At 44.1% G+C, this 20,924-nt stretch overlaps 1 protein-coding gene across 2 annotated transcripts; it reads right to left on the bottom strand.

Moving 5' to 3' along the window:
* Positions 5,958 to 15,159, bottom strand: LOC102178853 (arachidonate 12-lipoxygenase, epidermal-type). Of its 2 annotated transcripts, none has more exons than XM_005693470.3 (15): positions 15,050 to 15,159; positions 14,654 to 14,819; positions 14,072 to 14,273; positions 13,804 to 13,885; positions 13,597 to 13,719; positions 12,980 to 13,083; positions 12,677 to 12,837; positions 11,718 to 11,861; positions 11,413 to 11,622; positions 8,492 to 8,578; positions 7,857 to 8,026; positions 7,613 to 7,735; positions 6,941 to 7,040; positions 6,666 to 6,833; positions 5,958 to 6,573 (listed from the first exon to the last, which is right to left on the bottom strand). In XM_005693470.3, the coding sequence occupies exons 1-15, from the start codon at positions 15,142 to 15,144 to the stop codon at positions 6,394 to 6,396; spliced, it is 2,115 nt and encodes a 704-aa protein (XP_005693527.2). In that variant the 5' UTR covers positions 15,145 to 15,159; the 3' UTR covers positions 5,958 to 6,393. The 2 variants fall into 2 exon arrangements, with proteins under 2 accessions (XP_005693527.2, XP_017919989.1); XM_018064500.1 differs by lacking the exon at positions 15,050 to 15,159 and adding an exon at positions 14,920 to 14,979.

The following is a 20,924-nucleotide window of genomic DNA, read 5'->3' as shown; positions in this document are numbered from 1 at the left end:
CAGTTATATATATATATATGTACATTCATTTTTAGCATATTATTTTTCATTATGGTTTATCATTGATACTGAATACAGTTTTCTGTGCTGTACTGGAGGACCTTGTTTATTATGGTGAAATGATTTGAAGACTGGCGTGAGTCCTTGGCCTACCCACAATCAGTCTTGATAGTTTAATTTGGGTCTTAGTAATCCTGGTCCAATTGTCTGCTTAATTTCTTCACATAAATGTCCATTGTAAGTCAATTTTTCTTCTCTCCAGCCCAGTCGTGCCCATACTCATAAACCCAGACTCAGTCCTTTAACCTCCTTCATTCACTCCTCTTCTGAAACTAAGTCTTCAAGTTCTTTCAATCTTTACCTCACAGAGTTTCTCCAGAAAAGCTTACGACCAGTGAAAAAATTCTGAGAGTTTATTTCTGAGACTGTCTTTTATAATCCTTCTGAGAAGGCAAGTTCTAAGCTCAACCTCCACCTCCTGCTGGGTGAGATGGTGACTGAGTTGTTGAAAGGTTGGCAGCAGTGGGTGGTTTTTAATGGGCCATATGTGTCTGTTTCTACCTTATTCACTGTATTATGTTGTTTTTGTTGTTTTGTTGTGGCACACGGACTCTCTAGCTGTGGCTCACAGGCTCTAAAGCATGTGAGCTCAGTAGTTGCAGCTCACGGGCTTAGTTGTTCCATGGCATATAGGATCTTATTTCCCTCACCAGGAATCAAACCCACGTCCCCTGCATTGGAAGGCAGATTCTTAACCACTAAACTGCCAGGGAAGCCCCATTCTTTTTTTCTTACAGCCGAGTATATTGGGAAGAAAAAAAAAAGTATATATATGATATTTCTTAATCCAACCATATGTTAATGGGCACTTGGGTTGCTTCCTTGCCTTGGCTATTGTAAATGTGCTGTGCTATGCCCAGTCGCCTGGTCATATCTGACTCTTTTGTGACCCCACGAACTGCAGCCTACCAAACTCCTCTGTTCATGGAATTTTCCAGGCAAGAATACTGAAGTAGGTTGCCATTTCCTACTCCAGGGACTCTTCCCAACTTAGGGATCGAACCAGAGGCTCCTGCATCTCCTGTATTGGCAGGCAGATTCTTTTACCACTGAGCTGTTGTGAATAGTGTGTATCAGAGTTTTAAGTGAGAGTCCCAGAAATTCATGCTCTCTTAGCAAGGCCCCCCTCTCCTTTCCCACCCCCCAAACCCCTCCTCATCTTTATCTCCAGATCAGAGACTGATATTCCATGTCGTTTATCTCTGTTTATGTCAATTGGTATAAGAAGAACAGGTTTAGCGCTGTTAATATGATTCTTTTCATTGCTAGAAGTATTTATTTACACTTTCACCCTTTTTATGTTTGACCAGGCTTGACAGAAGATTGTCAGTTTTGTCGGTCTTCTCAAGGAGTTTTTTACATTATTGATCCTATCAACTGTATCTTTATTCCTAATGTATTATCTTAAATTTTTTAATTCACTGTTTCGGTTCCCTGATATTTTATGGATTTTTTCTTCTCCTTTTTCTAACTATCATGGTAGTCTGAGGTCTTTGAAAAGGGGATAGATTGGGGCTAATGTACAGATGCTGTTCTCTATGCAGCTGGGTTTTAGGTATTCATAGGGAAGGTCTACGCTCTCATTTCTGGTCTTGTGTCCTTTGCTGCTGAGGGTAATTGGTAAATAAAACAATATTGTAAATACAAAATGATAATAAATTTGATGAAGTGTTGACAAGTTCCCAAAGTAGAACTGAATCTTCCTCAAGAATAGAAAACCTAAATATATTTTAAACTATTAAAGAATTTTATCATATAGTTAAAAACCTTCCTACCAAAACAAACAAGCAAACAAAACAACAGCAACAAAAATCACACACATACACACACTCAAACAGACCTCGAAGTTTAAGAGTTGTGTAAAATATTCTAGGAAAAGATAATCCCAGTCTTAGATAAGATGTTTCCAAAAATAGCAATAACAACAAAAAGAGAAACCCTACCCAAATAACTACTGGGCAGTTAAAACCTTGATAAAAATCAGAGAAGGATTGCTTAAGAAAAGAAAATTATAGACCTTTCTCTCAATAACATAGAGGTGAAAATGGCAAAATGTTAACAAATTGAATTCAGCAATAGAAAAAATGACTGGGTTAGATACATATCAAATGTACAAAGTTAGCTTAAGACTTAAAAAGTCATGTAGACAATGCCAGTCAAAGTCACAGCAGGTTTGGGCTTTCCTGGTGATCCAATGGATAAGAATCTGCCTGCCAATGCAGTGAACATTTCCTGGTTCGGGAAGATCCCCCTTGCTGAGAGGTAACTAAGCCTGAGTGCCACAACTACCGAAGCCTGAAAGCTTTAGAGCCCATGTTCTGAAACAAGAGAAGCCGCTGCAGTGAGAAGCCTGTACACGCAACTTGAGAGTAGCTCCTGCTCACCTCAATTAGAGAAAGCCTGTGCACAGCGACATAGGACCCAGAGCAACAGCAGCAACAAAATCGCAGCAGGTTTTCTTTATGGAACTTCACAAACGGAATCTAATGTTTATACGGAAGGCCACAAGTTGAAGAAAAGTGAAAGCACCCTTAAGGACAAATTAAATGAATATGTATTTTCAAATAATAGGCTATGTTCATCATAAAAATGTAGTAATTCTGTTAGTATGGAACAGAGAAAGACAAACTGAGAAAGGAAATAAAACAGCCAGAAATAGTCCCATTCATACATGGCAACTTAATTTATGTCAGCATTATAACCTAGTTGAGAAAGATGGACTTCTCAGCAAACAGTGCTGGGATAACTAATTATCCAGGTGAGAAAAAAATGGAATTGGATCATTATTTCACACCATATCTTAAAATTTTATTTTAATTAATTAGTTAATTTTTGGCTGCACTGAGTCTTTATTGCTGTGGGTGGGCTTTCTCTAGCTGTGGCAAGGGGGACTACTCTTCCTTGCAGTGCACGGGCCTCTCATTGTGGTGGCTTCTCTTGTTGTGGAGCTTGAACTTCTGGGCATGTGGGCTTCAGTAGTCGTGATGCACGGGCTTAGTTGTCCCATGGCATGTGGAACCTTCCCGGAGTAGGGATCAAACCTGTGTCCCCTGCACTGGCCGGCAGATTATTCACCACTGGACCACCAGAGAAGTCCCCATATTAAAAAAAATCAGTTTCAAGATGAATAAATGGAAAAGTCAGGGTTCATGCAAAGCCACAGAAATATAGATACTATATAGTTCCACTTATATAAAATACTTAGAAGAATCAAAATCATGCAGACAGAAAGTATAATGGTGGTTTCCAGGGTCTGGGGGAAGGGTAGGATATAGAATTATTGTTTAATGGCTATAGAGTTTCAGTTTTATAAGATGAAGTTAGCAGTGGATGATGGTGAGGTCTACACAACAGTGTGAGTGTATTTAATGCCACTGAACTGCTATACTTTAAAATGGTTAAGGTGGCAAATTTTATATTATGTGTATTTTAACACAATAAAAAAAAAGAGAGAAAAAGAAAAAAGACAGGAAAAATCCTTGGCTCGCTCTTTCCTTGAATATTTTGAAGGGATGGCCCCACTGCTGTTTGGCATTGACTACTGTGACTTGATCTTTTTGCCCTTCTGCCTACAGGATTGTTTACTCATCTTTAAAATCCAGTAACTTTAGGGATATACCTCTGAGTTGACAATTCTAGGTCCGTTTTCACTGGTACTTGATTTTTCTATTCAATATGTAGATTTTTATTTCAAGAGAGATTTCTTCCATTATATACATTTTAACATATGTATTCTATTCCATTGTTCTATCTCATTGTTTCTTTTTTAGGAATTGCAATTAATCTGTCTGTTCTTCACTCTCAGTCATTCATACCCATTGTGTATTTTCCCTCTAAACCGTTCATCTTTATTTTGGTTTGCATTTTGTTTTATTAGCTTTTAAATTTCTAACCTTTCTACTGTGCTTTGTATGTCTAGTCTCTGTTTTGCTCTTCCTAATTTTATCTTATATTTCTTCCATGTTTTTTTCTTTTGCCTTATGTTTCTTCCCAGAATTCTGCTTGTTCCCTTCTTTACATATATATATATATTTCTTAAATATTTTTATTTTCTTTTTTGTGCTCCTGATCTTCCCCCATCCTGTGTTCTCTTAATTAACTCTTTTTTTCATATTCCATTGACTTTCTTTATTGAAGTATAGTTGATTTACAATATTGTAATAATTTCTGCTGTATAGCAAAGTGATTCAGTTTTATATATGCATTGTTTTTTAAGAATGAATATGTGTCTATTTATTTTTGGCTGTGCTGGATCTTCGTTGCTGCACTCGGGCTTTTCTCTCGTTGTGGTGAACGGGGGCTACTCTGGTTGTGGTGCGCAAGCTTCTAATTGTGGTGACTTCTCTTGCTGCAGAGCTCTGGTTCTAGGGCATGCCGGCTTCCGTAGCTGCAGCGCGTGGGCCGGGCTCTAGAGCACGGGCTCAGTAGTTGTGGTGCATGGACTGAGTTGCTCCACAATGTGTGGGTTCTTCCTGGACCAGAGACCCACCCTGTGTCTCCTGCATTGGCAAGTGGATTCTTTACCACTGAGCCACCATGGAAGTCCATATATACCTTCTTTTGTAATAAGCTTTTCCATTATGGTTTATCATAGGATATTGAATATAGTTCCCCATGCTGTACAGTAGGACCCTGTTGTTTATCCATTTTATATATAATAGCTAACATTTGCTAACCCCAGCCTCCCGCTACATCCCTTCCCCAAAACCCTCCCCTTCGGCAAGTAGCAATCTGTTCTCTGTGTCCGTGAGTCTGTTTCTGTCTCATCAGTGGGTTAATTCGTGTTGTATTTTAGATTCCACATATAAGTGATATCATATGACATTTGTCTTTCTCTTTCTGACTTACTTCACTTAGTATGATAGTCTCTAGTTGCATCTATGTTGCTGAAAATGGCGTTATTTACTCTTCATGGCTGGGTAGTATCCCCTTGTATGTATGTGCCACGTCTTTATCCGTTCATCTGTTAATGGACTCTTAGGTTGTCTCCATGTCTTGGCTATTGTGAACAGTGCAGTGTATTTTTCTGAATTAGGGTTTTGCCTGGATATACGCTGAGGAGTGGGATTGCTGGATCAAGTGATGATTCTGTTTTTAGTTTTCTGAGGAACCTCCATACTTTCTCCATGGTGGCTACATCAACTTACGTTCCACTAACAGTATAGGAGAGTTCCCTTTTCTTCACACCCTCTCCAGCATTTGTTTTTTGTAGAGTTTTTAATGATGTCCACTCTGACCAGTGTGAAGTGGTACCTCATTGTAGTTTCAATTTCCATTTCTCTAATAATTCTGCTAGTTCCCTTCTTACCCCTTCTTTTTGATATTTCTTCACAGTTGTGATTAAATCATGAGGTTTTTTTCTAAACTCACATTGGAAGTATAATTTTGATCTGCTCCCTAGGAGTATGTTTCTGGTGAGAGTCCTCTTCATACTGAAGATTTTTTTGTTCTTTCCCACATGTGTCTCTGTACAGATGCAGGTGGAAAAGAACAAGAAGAATCTTCCAGAGTGTGCAACTCCTGTTTTTAAGGACTGTTTTTTAAAAATGTGTTTTCCTACAACTAGAAGGAGAATTCAGATGGATTCTATTCTAAATCCTACATGTCCCTAAGTATTTCACTGGCCCCTGTCAAAGGTACAGACCTAGTCATCCAGGGTAACCCCTTGACATTTCACATGTATATTTTCCCTGGTGATTTCTCAGTTCTACCAATAGGCCCTCCTTGCCTTCTCCTTTCTTCCACGCTGCTCTCAACCGTGATTTATACAGTTTCCTATACAGCTTTGCTGGTATTCAATGCTTTGGGCAATCAATCAGAACTTCCCTAATTTAGGTTTAAAAGGTTTAAGAAAGCCCTTGAAGGATGTATTTATTACAGGAAGAAATTTTTGTTCCAGGAAAGCATCTTTATTTTCCTTCCTTGAAATCTGAATGAGAGAACAGGAAACAAAGATCTTTTTTCCCACCTCTTTCCTTCACCATGCATAACCAACTTTATTATTCAATTAGATCTTTTCATTTATTTTACATGTCTTTTCATTTCATTTATATACAAACTAGATTCTTTGAGAAAGAGGAGACGGGGACAAAGGACAAAGAAGTGTAGGGCTAGGTGGACATTAAGGTAGGGCAGCTGTGGGTAGGGATGGGCTCCAAAATTCAGTGGGAACCCTTCATTATGTATTCCCTAGAGTTGGGTGATGTAGCATCCCTGAGCACTGACCACACAGCTTAGGGGACAATCTGTTCACCAGAGGCTGTGGCCAAGGAGGGTGGGGTATTCAAAGGGTACTTAGGGAGGGCAGAGTTTGGGAATGATGTGTGCAAGGCATCAGATGGTCACACTGTTCTCTACCATGCTGGGTCGAAGATACTCATAGGGCAGGTCCAGGCCTGCATTCCGGACCTCAATCTCCTTGTCCAGGGCAGCCAACTCCTCCTGGAATTGCTTCAGCACAGCTTGAGGCCCAGGGTCAGAGAAATAGTTTTCTTTGTGCTGCCCCAAGGCCACCTGACAGGGGAGAACAAAAAGGCTCAGCCCATGGACGCTGCAGCCAAGAACACTGCTCCTTCTCCCCTAGGGTGTAGGCATCCATCTCTAACCATGACAGGCTGGCGTCGGCCAAGGAATTTTATGAAGGTCTTCTGTGTTCGGGCCTGGTGCAGACCGGGCAGTGCGTCTACTATATCCTTCTCTGTCACGTCCTTGGAGATGGGCGGAGGCTTCCGCATGGTGCATGGACCATTCGGGATCCAGGAGTACCAGTCCAGCTGCAGGTGGGAGAGCCTCTCAGAAACCCAGGCTGATGACCCAGGCGTTTGGTCCCCTATCTTCTACCTCCCGGGAGCCCCAGGGGGTGAGGATCAGAACAGGTTACCTGGCCGTGGTGGGTGGAAGCGTGCTGACCAGTGCACGTGAAGATGCACGTGGTGATGAAGTGGCAGAGCTGAGCTCGGGACTCTAAGGAGATGGGGAACCTGTGTGGGGTAAGAGTTTGAGGCTTTGAGACCAGGACAGGAGACAGTTGATCTCAGGCAGTGAAAGATATCTGGGGATATGGAAAAGAATTCCTGTGTGTGGTTGTGCCTCTAGTACACACATAGTGTGTATTCACATGTTTATGGGCTTGGATGAACGTTGGCATTAGGGAGAAAGGGTAGGAAAAGGTGAGGGAAAATAACTAAGGGAAATGTATTTGGTTCTAGAGGAAGCTCTTAGCAAGTTGCATAAGGATGGGGAATGCTATATGAGAAGATGAGAAAGGAAAGGGGCTGGGGAATCGGGAGTGACTAGAATTAGAATTTCTGGAGGAAGCTCTGAGTGTAGGGTGTCTTAAATTTTTTTTTTTTGGCTTTAAACTTTTTTTTTTTTTTTTTTGCACTGAGATATGGCCAGTTAACAAGCTTGTGAGTTTCAGGTGAACAGCAAAAGGATTCAGTGGTGCATATACATGTATCCAATTCCCCCCAAACTCCCCTAGGGTGACTTACAGTATTGCGAAAAGGTGTGGATTGTTGACAGGGTCAGTGGGGAGGGATCTGGGCCTTACCCCCGGTCCTGCGCCCCCTGCAGTCCAGTCTCAGTGATCTCTCTACACCAGGCCTGCAGTTCTGGATCATCTTTCACAGCTCCATCACTCTTGTAGAAAAGACTGACCATCTTCTCTACATACCTGCTCCCCAGGGAAGAAGACACTGGGTCTCAGATGGCCAGCCTAGGACCTTCTGGATCTGCAGTCCCCCTTGTTCTCACCAGGGGGCCCACAGGGTCTTCCCTGTCGGTGTGGCTCTCACCGGCTGATGGCTCCCCAGAGCCTGAGCGCGTCTTGGCCATAGAGAGAAGACTTCACATCCAGGAGCCCACGGTCTGCCAGGTCATCAGGAGGGCAGAAGGAGCGATACGTCAGACCAGCTATGGCTCTCTGGAGAATGTCTACGTGGCCGCCATTCCCAGTGCTCACCACCTGAGGGCAACCCACAGCAGATAAATTAGTGTTTGCCATGTCAGCTGAGGGCTTACCTGGTGGCTCAGAGCATATAGAATCCGCCTGCAATGTGGGAGACCTGGATTTGATCCCTGGGTTGGGAAGATCCCCTGGAGAAGAGCATGGCAACCCTCTTCAGTATTCTTGCCTGGAGAATTCCATGGACAGAGGAGCCTGGAGGGCTACAGTCCATGGGGATGCAAAGAGCAGGACATGACTGAGTAACTAAGCACACAGCACATGTCAGCTGAGGGGGATGGCATTCAGGGTCAGGAGATTCAAGCCCAGTGGCCCTACTCAGGTCCCTTTATGAAGGAAGCTACTCAGGTGTGAGGCAGATCAGGGCCGGCCTTTGGTAGAGGACACAGAGCTTCAGGGAGGAATGGGAAAGTGAATTTCTTCATCCTTGTACCCTCCTCCCTCTTTACCCATCCCTCTCCATACCAGATCAAAAATTCCCCATTCAGAGACAAGATTACTCCGGGCCAGCACGTTGATCTCCATGGTGTAGCGAAAGTGTGGAATCAGGAGCTGATATGGAAGAAACAATTGGGACACAGTCAAATAAGAGGGGTCCCAGGACCCATGAGTGGAAAGGAGATTAGAGGACCAGAGAGAGGAAATAAACAGGGGAGAGGATGGGTCTTCATGAAAAGAAGAGCGTGCCTGTTGGATTGTATTGGGTCAGGTTAATATTTGGAAGAGGGAAGATGAGAAACTGTCTTCTTGGGGTCACCCAAGGTCAAAGTTCACTTATTTGCACAGTTTTATGTAATATATAAGAATTTTAGGAGTCCTTTGTCTCACATCACAAAAAACTAGAAAGTTTCCTACAAGTGAAATTCTGTCTTATACCTGTGTCTTATTCCTGTCAGTAAAGTATCTCCACTGGTTTCCAATGCAAACTCTTCACCTCCTCTTTGCCTTCCCTAGGATGTCACTCCTGCTCGTTCTCTCTCTTACTTAGTATTTGATACTCTAAAGAAGAAAAACCCTTGGCTTAAACTTAAACCACTCTCTAGCAGCATCCTCATTGCTTGCTTCCCCTTTCATAGCAAGTCTTTTTTAAAAAAACTTTTTATTTTATATTGGAGTATAGTTGATTAATAAAGTATTAGTTTCAAGTGTACAACAAAGTGATTCAGTTGTACATATACATGTATCTATTCTTTTTCAAAATCTTTTCCCATTTAGGTTGTTACATAATAATGAACAGAGTTCCCTGTGCTATACAGTAGGCCTTTGTTGATTGTCCATCTCTTTTTGTTGTTTGCTTTGTTTTAAATTAATTTGTGTATTTTAATTGGAAGCTAATTACTTTACCGTATTGTGGTGGTTTTTGCCACACATCGACATGAATCAGCCACAGGGTGCATGTGTCCCCCTATCCTGAACCCCCTCCCACCTCCCTCCCTACCCCATCCCTCTGGGCTGTCCCACAGCACCAGCTTTGAGTGCCCTGCTTCATGTATCAAACTTGCACTGGTCATCTGTGTTACATATGGTAATATACATATCTCAATGCGATTTTCTCAAATTGTGCCGTCCTCTCCTTTTCCCACATAGTCCAAAAGTCTGTTCTTTACATCTGTGTCTCTTTTTCTGTCTTGCATATAGGGTCATCATTACCATCTTTCTAAATTCCATATATATGCATTAATAATATACTGTATTGGTGTTTCTCTTTCTGACTTACTTCACTCTGTATAATAGGCTCCGGTTTCATTCACCTCATTAGAACTGACTCAAATGCGTTCTTTTTTTATAGCTGAGTAATATTCCATTATGTCTATGTACCACAACTTCCTTATCCATTCATCTGCCAATGGACACCTTTAATATAGCAGTGTGCACATGTCAATCCCAAGCTCCCTAACCATTCCTTCCCCCCTCCCCTGCCCCGGTAACCATAAGTTCGTTCTGTCAGTCTGTACATCTGCTTCTCATAGCAAGTCTTAAAGGAGTCACCTAGTATTGTCTCTACTTCCCCACATGATATTTTTCTGCTCAGCCCACACTGATCAGGCTTCTGCCACCTCCACTCCCCTGAGATAGGATTAACCAGTGGATTAACCAATGACTTCCATATCAACAAATCCAAATGTCACTTCTCTGTTTGTAACTGTGTTTGCTTCTCGACAGCATGTGACACAATCACACCTCTCTCTTGAAACACTTTTTCCTTTCGGCTGCCCTGGTATCACATTTCTTGTTTCCTTCCTTCCTCAGTAGATAGCTCTCCTCCTGCTCCTTCTCTTAATTCCCTCCTTTCAATTTATAAGGGTTGTGACACCCTAGAGTTATATCTGGGCCAAATTCTCTGCTGTAGCTACAAACACTAGACAGCTTCATCTAGTCTTCATAATGACTTTAGATATGTCTGTTTTCTGATAACTTTAAAATCTATACCTTCAGCCACACTTGCCTTCTAAGATGGCCCACACTCTGTGGAGTGTGTTTCTCTCAAAATAAATCCACTTCTTACCTAAAAAAAAATACATAAAGAAATCTATATCTTTAATCCTGACCCATTCCAAGAACTCCAGGCTCATATATCTAACTGCCTTCCTGACTTTTTCTTTTTCTTTTCTTTCCTTTTTTTTTTTTTGGCCACACCACATGACTTGTGGGATTTCAGTTTCCCAACCAAGGAATGAACTCAGGCCTTGGCAGTATAAGCTTGAATCCTAACCACTAGGCCACCAGGGAACTCCCTTTCCTGACATTTCAAGCAGAGCCCTTGATTCTTCTCCCCACCAAGTAACAGTGCTTTCCCCCTCATCTTCTCCCACCTCCCTTTCCTCCTACCCAGCACTTCGATCACTCACACCCTTCTCTCCAGTCACACCTGATATCAGTCATCATCCACAGACCTCCACAGATCTCTGACTGGAATGTCCCGCCCCTTACTATCCAACTGACAACATCCTCAGCCCAAATTTCAATTTCTTTGTAAAACCCATTCTCACTCTTTCTTTAATCCTAGGCATTTCCATAGCACTGTGTACAAGTGTGTCTGTGTAAACGTGTGTCTGTGTAAACTGAGATTACTACTAAACATGCCACAAGCTCATGTGTAAACATCTCCAGAGTCTAGGAGTGTGAAATCTGAAGGGCAGTCAGATGCAGAATTAAGAGATGCTGAAAGGTGGCACCAGTGGTAAAGAACCTGCCTGCCAATGCAGGAGGCATAAGAGACACAGGTTCTATCCCTGGGTCGGGAAGATCCCCTGGAGGCGGAAATGGCAACCAAACTCCAGTATTCTGGAGAATCCCCTGGACAGAGGAGCCTGGCGGGCTACAGTCCATAGAATCTCACAGAGTTGGACACGTCTGAAGCGACTTAGCACGCACGCACGAAATACCTTGTAGATAGGATGCAGGCTGGGCAGGCTCCTCATGGTGGCCACAGAAATAACCTCAGCTATCAGGTGGCCCCTCAGCAGGTGTGACTGTAGCTGATGCAGCTGGAAATCAGAGCTCCGGACCCAGGTCTTGGCAAGGAGCCAGGCCATGGGGGGATCTGAAGGCAGGAACAACACAGGGGGGGGGCATCCATTCCGAGGTGGCTGGAGCTAGAGCAGGAGAGAGAGTTGAGGGCTAAGGACCTGGGTGTCCAAGTCCCTAAAGAAGATCAATGACTGGGGGCAGGACACCTGGGTCCTCTCACCTGGATGACCATAGGTAAGAGTCTTCCATCGGGCTGGAGCTTCAGCATGACCAGAGGGGCTGCTACATACTGTTGCTTAAAAATGATGACATTAGGCTTGACCCCATCCAGCAGGGAGAAGTCAGCTTCAAACAGAGATCCAGTCTAGGGGGTGGGGAGCAGGGATAGATAAAGGGGTTGAGGTTAGTTCTGGACCTGACCTGCCCTTCTCTCATTGGTCAGGCTGATTCCTTTCCCTATCCATCAAGTCTTTTACTTAAATGCCAATCACTTCTCCGATAACCAAAGCCCTAAATGCACAGTTTCCATGTCCAGTATCTTTCATCAGAGTTGGAGCTCTCCGATGTGAATTTTGTGGTTTTCCTTCTACCCCCTTAGCCCACAACAAAACTCTTCCCTTATCACCCTCCTTCAGGCTTTAGCCAAATGTGGCACATTTCTTTGATCTGAATTCCCCTCCCCCAAAAAACATAGCCCCAACTGTCTCCAGGGCTTTGTTTAGTCTCCCTTGCTATTTCCCTCCAAAAGTTTGGGCTCTTCCCTAAGGCTGAGAAATAGCTAATGAAGAAAGAAGAGATGAAAATGGAGATGGAAAGAAGAGTTAGCAGAAGGAGATAACGAGTTGGTGTAGATCAGTGGGTCTCAACCCAAGATGTTACCCCCTAGAAGATATTTGGCAATGCCTGAAGACACCTGGGGGATGCTGCTGGCAGCTAGTGGGTTGTAGCCAGAGATGCCACTAAGCATTCTACAATGCACAGGACAGCCTCCCAGAACAGAGTTATCTGACCCAAAAATATCAGTGCCAAAGTTGAGAAACCCTGAAGTATAGATGGAGGAGGGTGTAGATTAAACAGGTGCTGATGGAGGAAATGAGGGAAGGGGAAGAGAAGAATGAGGCAAAGAGAAGGAGACTGGAATGACGGCTGGGTGATGGGTGAGCAGATGAAGCACAGCACCTGGAGTTCTTTCTCCAGCTGTGTCTTCAAGTCTTCCATTTCCGGAGGCAGCACCAACCGTGACGGGAGACTCGTGGAGCGTCTCAGGAGCATGGGGTTTGCCCCGTTGAGGAACTGGTACCCAAATAGGGCATCATCCTTCCAGGAATTGCGGACCCGCTCTAGGGACAACAGGTGGGAGGATGCTGTGAGCTCCGAGCTCCTGATGTCACAGCCCTATTACTCCCTGACCCTCTCCCCTCTCCTTTCAGATCCCTGAGTTAGAAATATGTGGGTAGGTCTGGGGAGGTTAAGGTAACTGACCAGCCAGAGGAGTTTTTCCTCGTGGGAATACTTTACTGAAGTCTTCCAGTCTTCTTACAGAATTTGTGAGATCTAATGTCCCCTTTAAGGCCAAGTCCTTCAACCTGTGCAGAGAAGGCAAGTGCAAGAAGTTCAGGAAAGAATCCCACCTTGCATCCTGGGATGAAGGTGTCAGCCTTAACCTGGCACTCGAGAGTTGGACCATAAAGAAGGCTGAATGCCGAAGAACTGATGCTCTCGAATTGTGGTGCTGGGGAAGACTCAAGGGTCGCTTGGACATCAAGGAGATCAAACCAGTCCGTCTTAAAGGAAATCAACCCTGAGTATTCATTGGAAGGACTGATGCTGAAGCTGAAGCTCTAGTACTTTGGCCACCTGATGCAAAGAACTGACTCATTGGAAAATACCCTGATGCTGGGAAGGATTGGGGGCAGGAGAGGAAGAGGGTGACAGAGGATGAGATGTTTGGATGGCATCATCAACTCAGTGGACAAAAGTTTGGGCAAACTTGGGAAATTAATCAAGGACAGGGACTCCTCATGTGCTACGTACAGTCCATGGGGTCGCAAAGAGTTGGACATGACTTAGCAACTGAACAGCAACAACCTGGCACTCACACTTTTGCCAGAGAGAGACTGAAGTCTAAATCCTTATCTTCAAGAAATCTCTCGTTTCTGGGAAGATCCCATTGCGAATTCCCTGCTATAGGCAGGATTAATCCCTCTTTCCAGAAACCCCATCTGGAGGAAGAAGATGGAATTGGTATAAGTATGGTGGTGGGTTTCTTAGGATCTGTTAGGGATCAAAGACTTACTGGGGCTCACCGGTACACCTTCCTTCTTTCCTCAAGCTCTTGCTCCCGATGTTTCTTAAACTGGTTCTGGGGATCATCCCTCACGGTCCGGGCTGGGGAAGGGGTCGCAATAGAACAGGGTCTCCATTAACATAGCTTAGTTCTCGGACCCCTTCCACAACTGAGCTGCTCAGCCCCATCCTTTCCCTTCTCCCTTTCCCTCCATCTCTCTTCTTTCCCTCTTACATCATAACATCCAGCCCACCAGGTGCCGCCTCCTGTTTTCCCACTGCTCTCACCGGTGCCCTCGGGCAAGCAGATGATCTCGTTGCCCTGCACCCAGCGGTAGCAGGGGAAAAAGGCCTCGCCTTGGGTGCCGGGACCCTGGACCGCGATCCACTTGCAGAACCAGTCGAAACCCACCAAGCTTTTGTGCTTGCGCAGCTTCACCAGCAGGAGGCGCCCCAGATATAGGGAGACTTCGACCTCGAGCTGCACCTCCTGCAGCACAGGACGCGCTCAGACATGGGATGCAGGGTTCTCGGAGAGGGCGGATCAGAGAACCCTCCGAGAAGCCGGGCTTCCTTTTCCCCTCCGACCGCTCCCCGAAAGAGACCTGAATCCGGGTTGGAGGCGAGGAAGAGCAAGCCACTCCGAGGGGAACTCAGGCCGGCAGGCGTCTCCTTTTCTCTGCCACTCCACCCGGGCAAGTAAGTGCAGCGCTTCTCTCCCAGACCTCTCGCCTTCTCTTTTGCTACTTGGCACCCCACCCGTGTCCGATCTCCTTCCCCAGATGCCCAGGGGTCCCTCGCTGCCGAGGCCCCAGCGCCCGCCATGTGCGCCCCTCCGCGACCGCCGCAGTCACCACCTTCTCCACTAACCCTGGTCCGTATCGGCCGCAGTATCTTCCCCAAGTCCTTCTCCCCGTGCTCGCCCACCAGCCACAGCTGCACCAGGTTGCTGGAGCCAGCCAAGAGCGAGTCTCCAGTGGCGACGCGAATCCTGTATTTGCCCATCTTGCCCGGACTTGGACCTGGGGTAGGGGACCTGAAGGAAAATAAGCCTTTTATGGGAATCTGAGGCCCAGCCCCCGAGGAAACCACACCCAGACCACTGTCTCTGTTGTGTCTGGTTTCAGGGTCCCCACCTAACACCCACTGGTTCATCTCGCCCTCAGATGTGCAGGTCCCTGTCTTGTCAGCTGCTCTGTGTCCGCAGGGTTTCTCACAGAAGCTCAGGCAGGTGAGCAAAAGAGAGCAAAACCCACCCACCCTTACGCATTTGGCAAGCACTTCGTGATGCTAATTCCACTCCCAGCTAGGAGTTGAACACACACGCCAGCTTGCGGATGATGCCAGCTAAACAGTGCCATCACTGTCTGCCTGTCATGCCCACCCAATTTTGGTGAATAAATAGCAACAGGCAAGAGAGATAAGGAGGGGTGGGACCATTTGAAGTGTGGGGGTGTTTTCAATGAAGAGTGAGTTAACCATCTTGGCATTTTTTCGAGGATGAGATAATACCAGACAGGTGAAACAGAGGAGTTTGTTGTCCAGACTCCTCAACCAAGAGGAGAGAGTTTGGAATTCCCCTTCAAGTCCAGTCCTGAAACTTCCTTTGGACTTCCCCTGAAATGAGCTCCTTGGGGCCAGCACCATGGATGGAGCACCAGTAATGTACCCGGTCAACACACTCCCTTTGCATCCAGTTTTCCACCCCACCCCCCACCCCTCCTAATCTTGGCTCTCCGAAGCCTCTTTAGGGACCACTGCTGTCCCAGGTACAAATCCCTTCCAGATTCCTTCTGGATGTTCATTTCTACCCACCCGTCTAAGGTACTTCATCTCTCCAGTCCACTTGCCTCTTCCCTGGACGTCCTGTTCCATTGTGAACAAAAATGTTTTGAATCCACTTTTTGCTTTTAAGCTTCTATCTCCTCTGCTGCAACAGTTAATCGAATAGTTGGATCAAGTGAGAATCAAAAAATATACAGACATATGTAAACATTTTTAAATGAAATCATAAATGTATAGCTACTGGTGAGCTTCCCCCATAGGTCAGTTGGTAAGGAAACTGCCTGCAATGCAGGAGACCCCAGTTTGATTCTTGGGTTGGGAAGATCCCCTGGAGAAGGGATGAGCTACCCACTCCAGTATTCTTGGGCTTCCCTTGTGGCTCAGCTGGTAAAGAATCTGCCTACAGTGTGGGAGACCTGGGTTCATTCCCTGGGTTGGGAAGATACCCTGTAGAAGGGAAAGGCTACCCACTCCAGTATTCTGTCCTGGAGACTATACATTACTTGGGGTCACAAAGACTCAGGCATGACTGGGCAACTTTCCCTTTGCAACTTACCCTTTCATAGCTAGCTACTGGTCAATGTTTTTGTATAGGGCAGGGAGTTTTCAAGAGTAGGTCCAAAATAAGAGATTTTTTCAGTCTTTCTTACATATACCACACCCAAGTGAGTTGACATTTATTTTTTATTTGATTTTTGCATGGAAGTAGTTGATTTACAGTGTCATGCTAGTTTTAGATATACAACACAGTGATTCAGTTTATACATATATATATTCTTTTCCAGATTTTTTTCCCTTATAGGTCATTACAAAATACTGAAAATATTTCCCTGTGCTGTACAGTAGGTCCTGTTGTTTGTCTATTTTATATATAGTAGTGTGTATAGCAATATTTCATTCTTCTTATGGCCAAGTAATATTCCATTCTATATATACCATGTTTTCTTTATTCATTCACTTGCACTTAGATTGCTTCCATGTCTTGGCTATTATAAATAGGTGCACATATCTTTTTGAATTAAAGTTTTCATCTTTTCTGAACATAAGCCCAGGAGTGGAATTGCTGGATCACATGGTAGCTCTATTTTAAGGATCCTCCCTACTGTTTTCCATAGTGGCTGCACTAATTTACATTCCCACCAAGATTGTGGGAGGGTTTCCTTTTCTCCACAGCTTCTCCAGCATTTATTATTTATGGACTTTTTGATGATGGCCATTCTGACCAATGTAAGATGATACCTCATTATGGTTTTGATTTTCATTTCTCTAATAATTAGTGATATTAAATATCTTTTTGTATGCTTCCTGGTCATCTGTATATCTTGTTTGAAGAAATATTTTATTTCAGTCTTATACCCATTTTTTTATTGGATTGTTTGAATTTTTTTGATGCCGAGTTGTATGAGCTGTTTGTATATTTTAGAAATTAGCCCCTTGTTGGTTGCAGCGTTTGCGAATATTTTCTCCCAGTCAGTAGGTTGTTTGTTTGTTTTGTTGATGGTTTCCTTTACTGTGCAGAAGCTTTTATGTTTGATTAGGTCTCATTCATTTATTTTTTTATTGCAAAATCTTTGTGCAAATACACTACAACTAATATATTTCTTGCCTTGTTGACTGGCATTTGGGTAGTTTCCAGTTTGGGGATATTGTGAATAGTACTGCTATGAACATTCTAGTGAATTTTAGCAAACATATATACACACATCTATTGGCTGTATAATTAGGAGTGGAATTGCTGGAATATGGGGTATGTATATGTTCATTTTTAGTAAATACTGCCAAATAGTTTTCCAAAGTAGTTGTACCAATTTATACTCCGACCATCGGTGCAGGAGGGGTCTGTCTGCTCCACCATCTCACTCCATGGCACTTGGTGTTTTCCATGCAGGTATGTTCCCTCCTAAAAAGGACAGTGGATATTGGAGAGCAGTTAGCAGTCTCTGCCTCAAATAGAGAAGGAAATGGCAACCCACTCTAGTATTCTTGCCTGGAGAATCCCATGGACAGAGGAGCTGGTGGGCTACAGTCCATGGAGTTGCAGAGAGGTAGACAGGACTGAATCGACTTAGCACACATGCACACCTCAAATAGAAACACCTTAATACAGAAATTTACTCTGGGGAAACAACACCTTCACTTTTTCAAGTACTTTCCAGACAGTTTTCCATTTTGGATAGAGAAGTAATTTTCCATTTTTGGGACAAAACTGCTGGGGTTTTTGTCTAGGAACACCTGGGTGCTGAGTATTCTGTGAATGGGAGTAGAAGAAATCAACCATTTTGAACACAATATTCAAATTAATATCTATTTTTAACCCTGCTTCTCAGTTCTCTTTCATCATACTTTGTACCTGGAATGCATGATCCTATCTAAGGATCTGAAAAAAGGATCAGCTCATCCACAATATAAGCTTCTCACCTTTTCAAGTCTGCAGCTTCGTTTACCCCACTTCATCATTCAACCCCGCATCTCCTTTCCATCTAAAAGTTGTTGGAATTTTCCATTCACTTCGGACCTTCTCCAGCCCTTTTCAGTATGGGTCCTTCCTTGTTCCTTTATAATCATTTTAATAGCATCTTGGGAAGAAAACTAAGATCATGGCATCCGGCCCCATCACTCCATGGGAAATAGATGGGGAAACAGTGGAAACAGTGGCAGACTTTATTTGGGGGGGCTCCAAAATCACTGCAGATGGTGATTGCAGCCATGAAATTAAAAGACGCTTACTCCTTGGAAGGAAAGTTATGGCCAACCTAGATAGCATATTCAAAAGCAGAGACATTACTTTGCCAACAAAGGTCCATCTAGTCAAGGCTATGGTTTTTCCAGTGGTCACGTATGGATGTGAGAGTAGGACTGTGAAGAAAGCTGAGTGCCAAAGAACTGATGCTTTTGAACTGTGGTGTTGGAGAAGACTCTTGAAAATCCCTTGGACTGCAAGGAGATCCAACCAGGCCATTCTAAAGGAGATCAGCCCTGGGTGTTCTTTGGAAGGAATGATGCTAAAGCTGAAACTCCAGTACTTTGGCCACCTCATGGGAGGAGTTGACTCATTGGCAAAGACTCTGATGCTGGGGGGGATTGGGGGCAGGAGGAGAAGGAGACAACAGAGGATGAGACGGCTGGATGGCATCACTAACTCAATGGACATGAGTTTGAGTAAACTTCGGGAGTTGGTGGTGATGGACAGGGAGGCCTGGCGTGCTGCAATTCATGGGGTCGCAAAGAGTCGGACATGACTGAGCGACTGAACTGAACTAAACTGAACTGGGAAGAAAAGGAGAAAAAGAGCCCTCAGTTCTTCATATCCAATCAGAAAATCTTTTTTTTTTTTTTGATTGAGTAAATAGTTTGTTAGGGTATGATTCTTGCTCGTGGAAATGAAACACTTTCTGATGGGCTGTAAATATCTATTGAAAGGGAAAGAAATAGAGTGAGTACTCTTGTGCACAAAAAGACGGAACTAAAGAAGATGGAATAGAAAATGTAGGAGGGGAGTTCCTCTCCTGGCATGACACTGTGAGTTCAGTGGACCCAATCTCTAGTGAAACTAATGCAAATTATTTTTAAATAACAACCATTTAAAATTTCTGGAGGGCTACCCTGGTGGCTCAGTGGTGAAGCATCCAGCTGCTAATGTTGGAGACATGGTTTTCATCCCTGATCTGGGAAATCTCACTTGCCGTGGAGCAACTAAGTCCATGTGGCACAGCTGCTGAGCGTGCTCTCTAGAGCCAGGGAGCCGCAACTACTGAGCTCACGCACCCCAGAGCCAGTGCTTCAGAAGCCACTGCAGCGAGAAACCAGTGCACCTCAACTAAAGGGTAGTCCCCACTCACTGCAACCAGAGAAAGGCCTGTGCAGCAGCAAAGACCCAGCACAGCCAAAAATAAATAAATAAAAATTTTAAAGAGATAAAAACTACTATATATAAAATAAATAAGCTACAAGGATATATTGTACAGCACAGAGACTGCAGCCAAAATAACTGTTCAGTTCAGTTCAGTTCAGTCACTCAGTCGTGTCCAACTCTTTGCAACCATATGGACTGTAGCCCACCAGGCTCCTCTGTCCATGGGATTCTCCAGGCAAGAATATTGCCGTGGATTGCCATGCCCTCCTCTAGGGAATCTTCCCCACCCAGGGATTGAACTCGCACCTTTTACATCTCCTGCATTGGCAGGCAGGTTCTTTACCACTAGCACCACCTGGGAAGCCCATATAAAAGTATACATGTATTCAGCTAAATTGGTATTGCTTAAATTTAAAAATGTGGATGACTCCCAAATGTGTGTCTAGCATGGATCTTTTGCTGAGCTCCATACATTCATATACAACATCTCTATCTTGCATCAAACTCAAGTTTTCGAAAAATTACTCACTCCTCTCCCTCAGCCCCCTCACTCTCACTGGCACCAGATCCCCATGCTCATCTCTCCTGATGTCTGGGGCAATGCCACTGCCCTCAACATTCATCCTGGGAATTTTCAATTGGCTCTGACTCCTCTCTAACTCTCCTTAGTCATCGAGCCACTTGATTTAGCCTCCTTTGTATTTCTCATGTCTATTTCTTGCCATTCCCCCTCACCTCTCCCTTATTATAATCCCCTATTAGGAATAGGGAAATACTGTCATAACTGGTCTTCCCACTCCAGTATCTTTCTCTAGTCACTAAACCTCTGCCAAGTTGATCTTTCAAATGAGCTGATCTGATAATGACACTCCCATACTCAGCAATGAACACTGGCTCCCTGCCATCACTGCAACCTCAGAAAATCCCACTACAAGCTAATTACCAATGAATCTTCCTATACCTCAGTTTTTTTTTTTTTTACTATAAAACGTAGTGCATAGAGATTCTGGAAGATGATATCAGCAGAGGCAGCAATAGATTTTGGATTTTCCTGAATATTCACATAAAAACAGACAACTACATATCAAAACCAAAAACCCATTGATTTTTTTTTTCCTTTTTTGGCTGTGCTGTATGCAAGATCTTAGTTCCCTAGCCAGGGGTTGAACCTGTGCCCCTTGCAGTGAAAATGCAGACTCCTAACCACTGGACTGACAGGGAAGTCCCCAAAATCCATTGATTTTTACACTTATATTTACTAAAATTTGGACAGCAAGTTGTCCCACAAATCCTGTAATACAAGTGAATTGGGACAAACCACCAAGAGCCACAAGAACTATGAGTTTTCAGCATCTCATCTGGCGAGAGAACACAGAAGGAAGCAACAGGAAGCCTGACAGAGGATAGACGGGAGCAGGCCACTTTGGGAACAGCGATTGAAACTAGAGAGGGATTTTTTTCCCCCTACTCTAATAGCAGGTAGGTGCTCGGGCCTGTGATTAG

The sequence above is a fragment of the Capra hircus genome, chromosome 19 (genome assembly GCF_001704415.2).
Source record: "Capra hircus breed San Clemente chromosome 19, ASM170441v1, whole genome shotgun sequence".
Classification (NCBI taxonomy): Eukaryota; Metazoa; Chordata; class Mammalia; order Artiodactyla; family Bovidae; genus Capra; species Capra hircus.
Note: the sequence above shows the minus strand (reverse complement) of the source record. Positions and strands in the feature narration are given on the sequence as shown.

Excerpts from the sequence above, each read along its gene's own strand:
- LOC102178853 (XM_005693470.3), bottom strand. The coding sequence starts at position 15,144 with ATGGCACTGTTTAGCTGGCATCATCCGCAAGCTGGCGTGTGTGTTCAA. Across the intron at positions 13,720-13,803 it reads GAAAGAAGGAAGGTGTACCG|ATGGGGTTTCTGGAAAGAGG; the intron begins GTGAGCCCCAGT and ends TTCTTCCTCCAG. Across the intron at positions 7,736-7,856 it reads CTCTGGGGAGCCATCAGCCG|GTATGTAGAGAAGATGGTCA; the intron begins GTGAGAGCCACA and ends CCTGGGGAGCAG.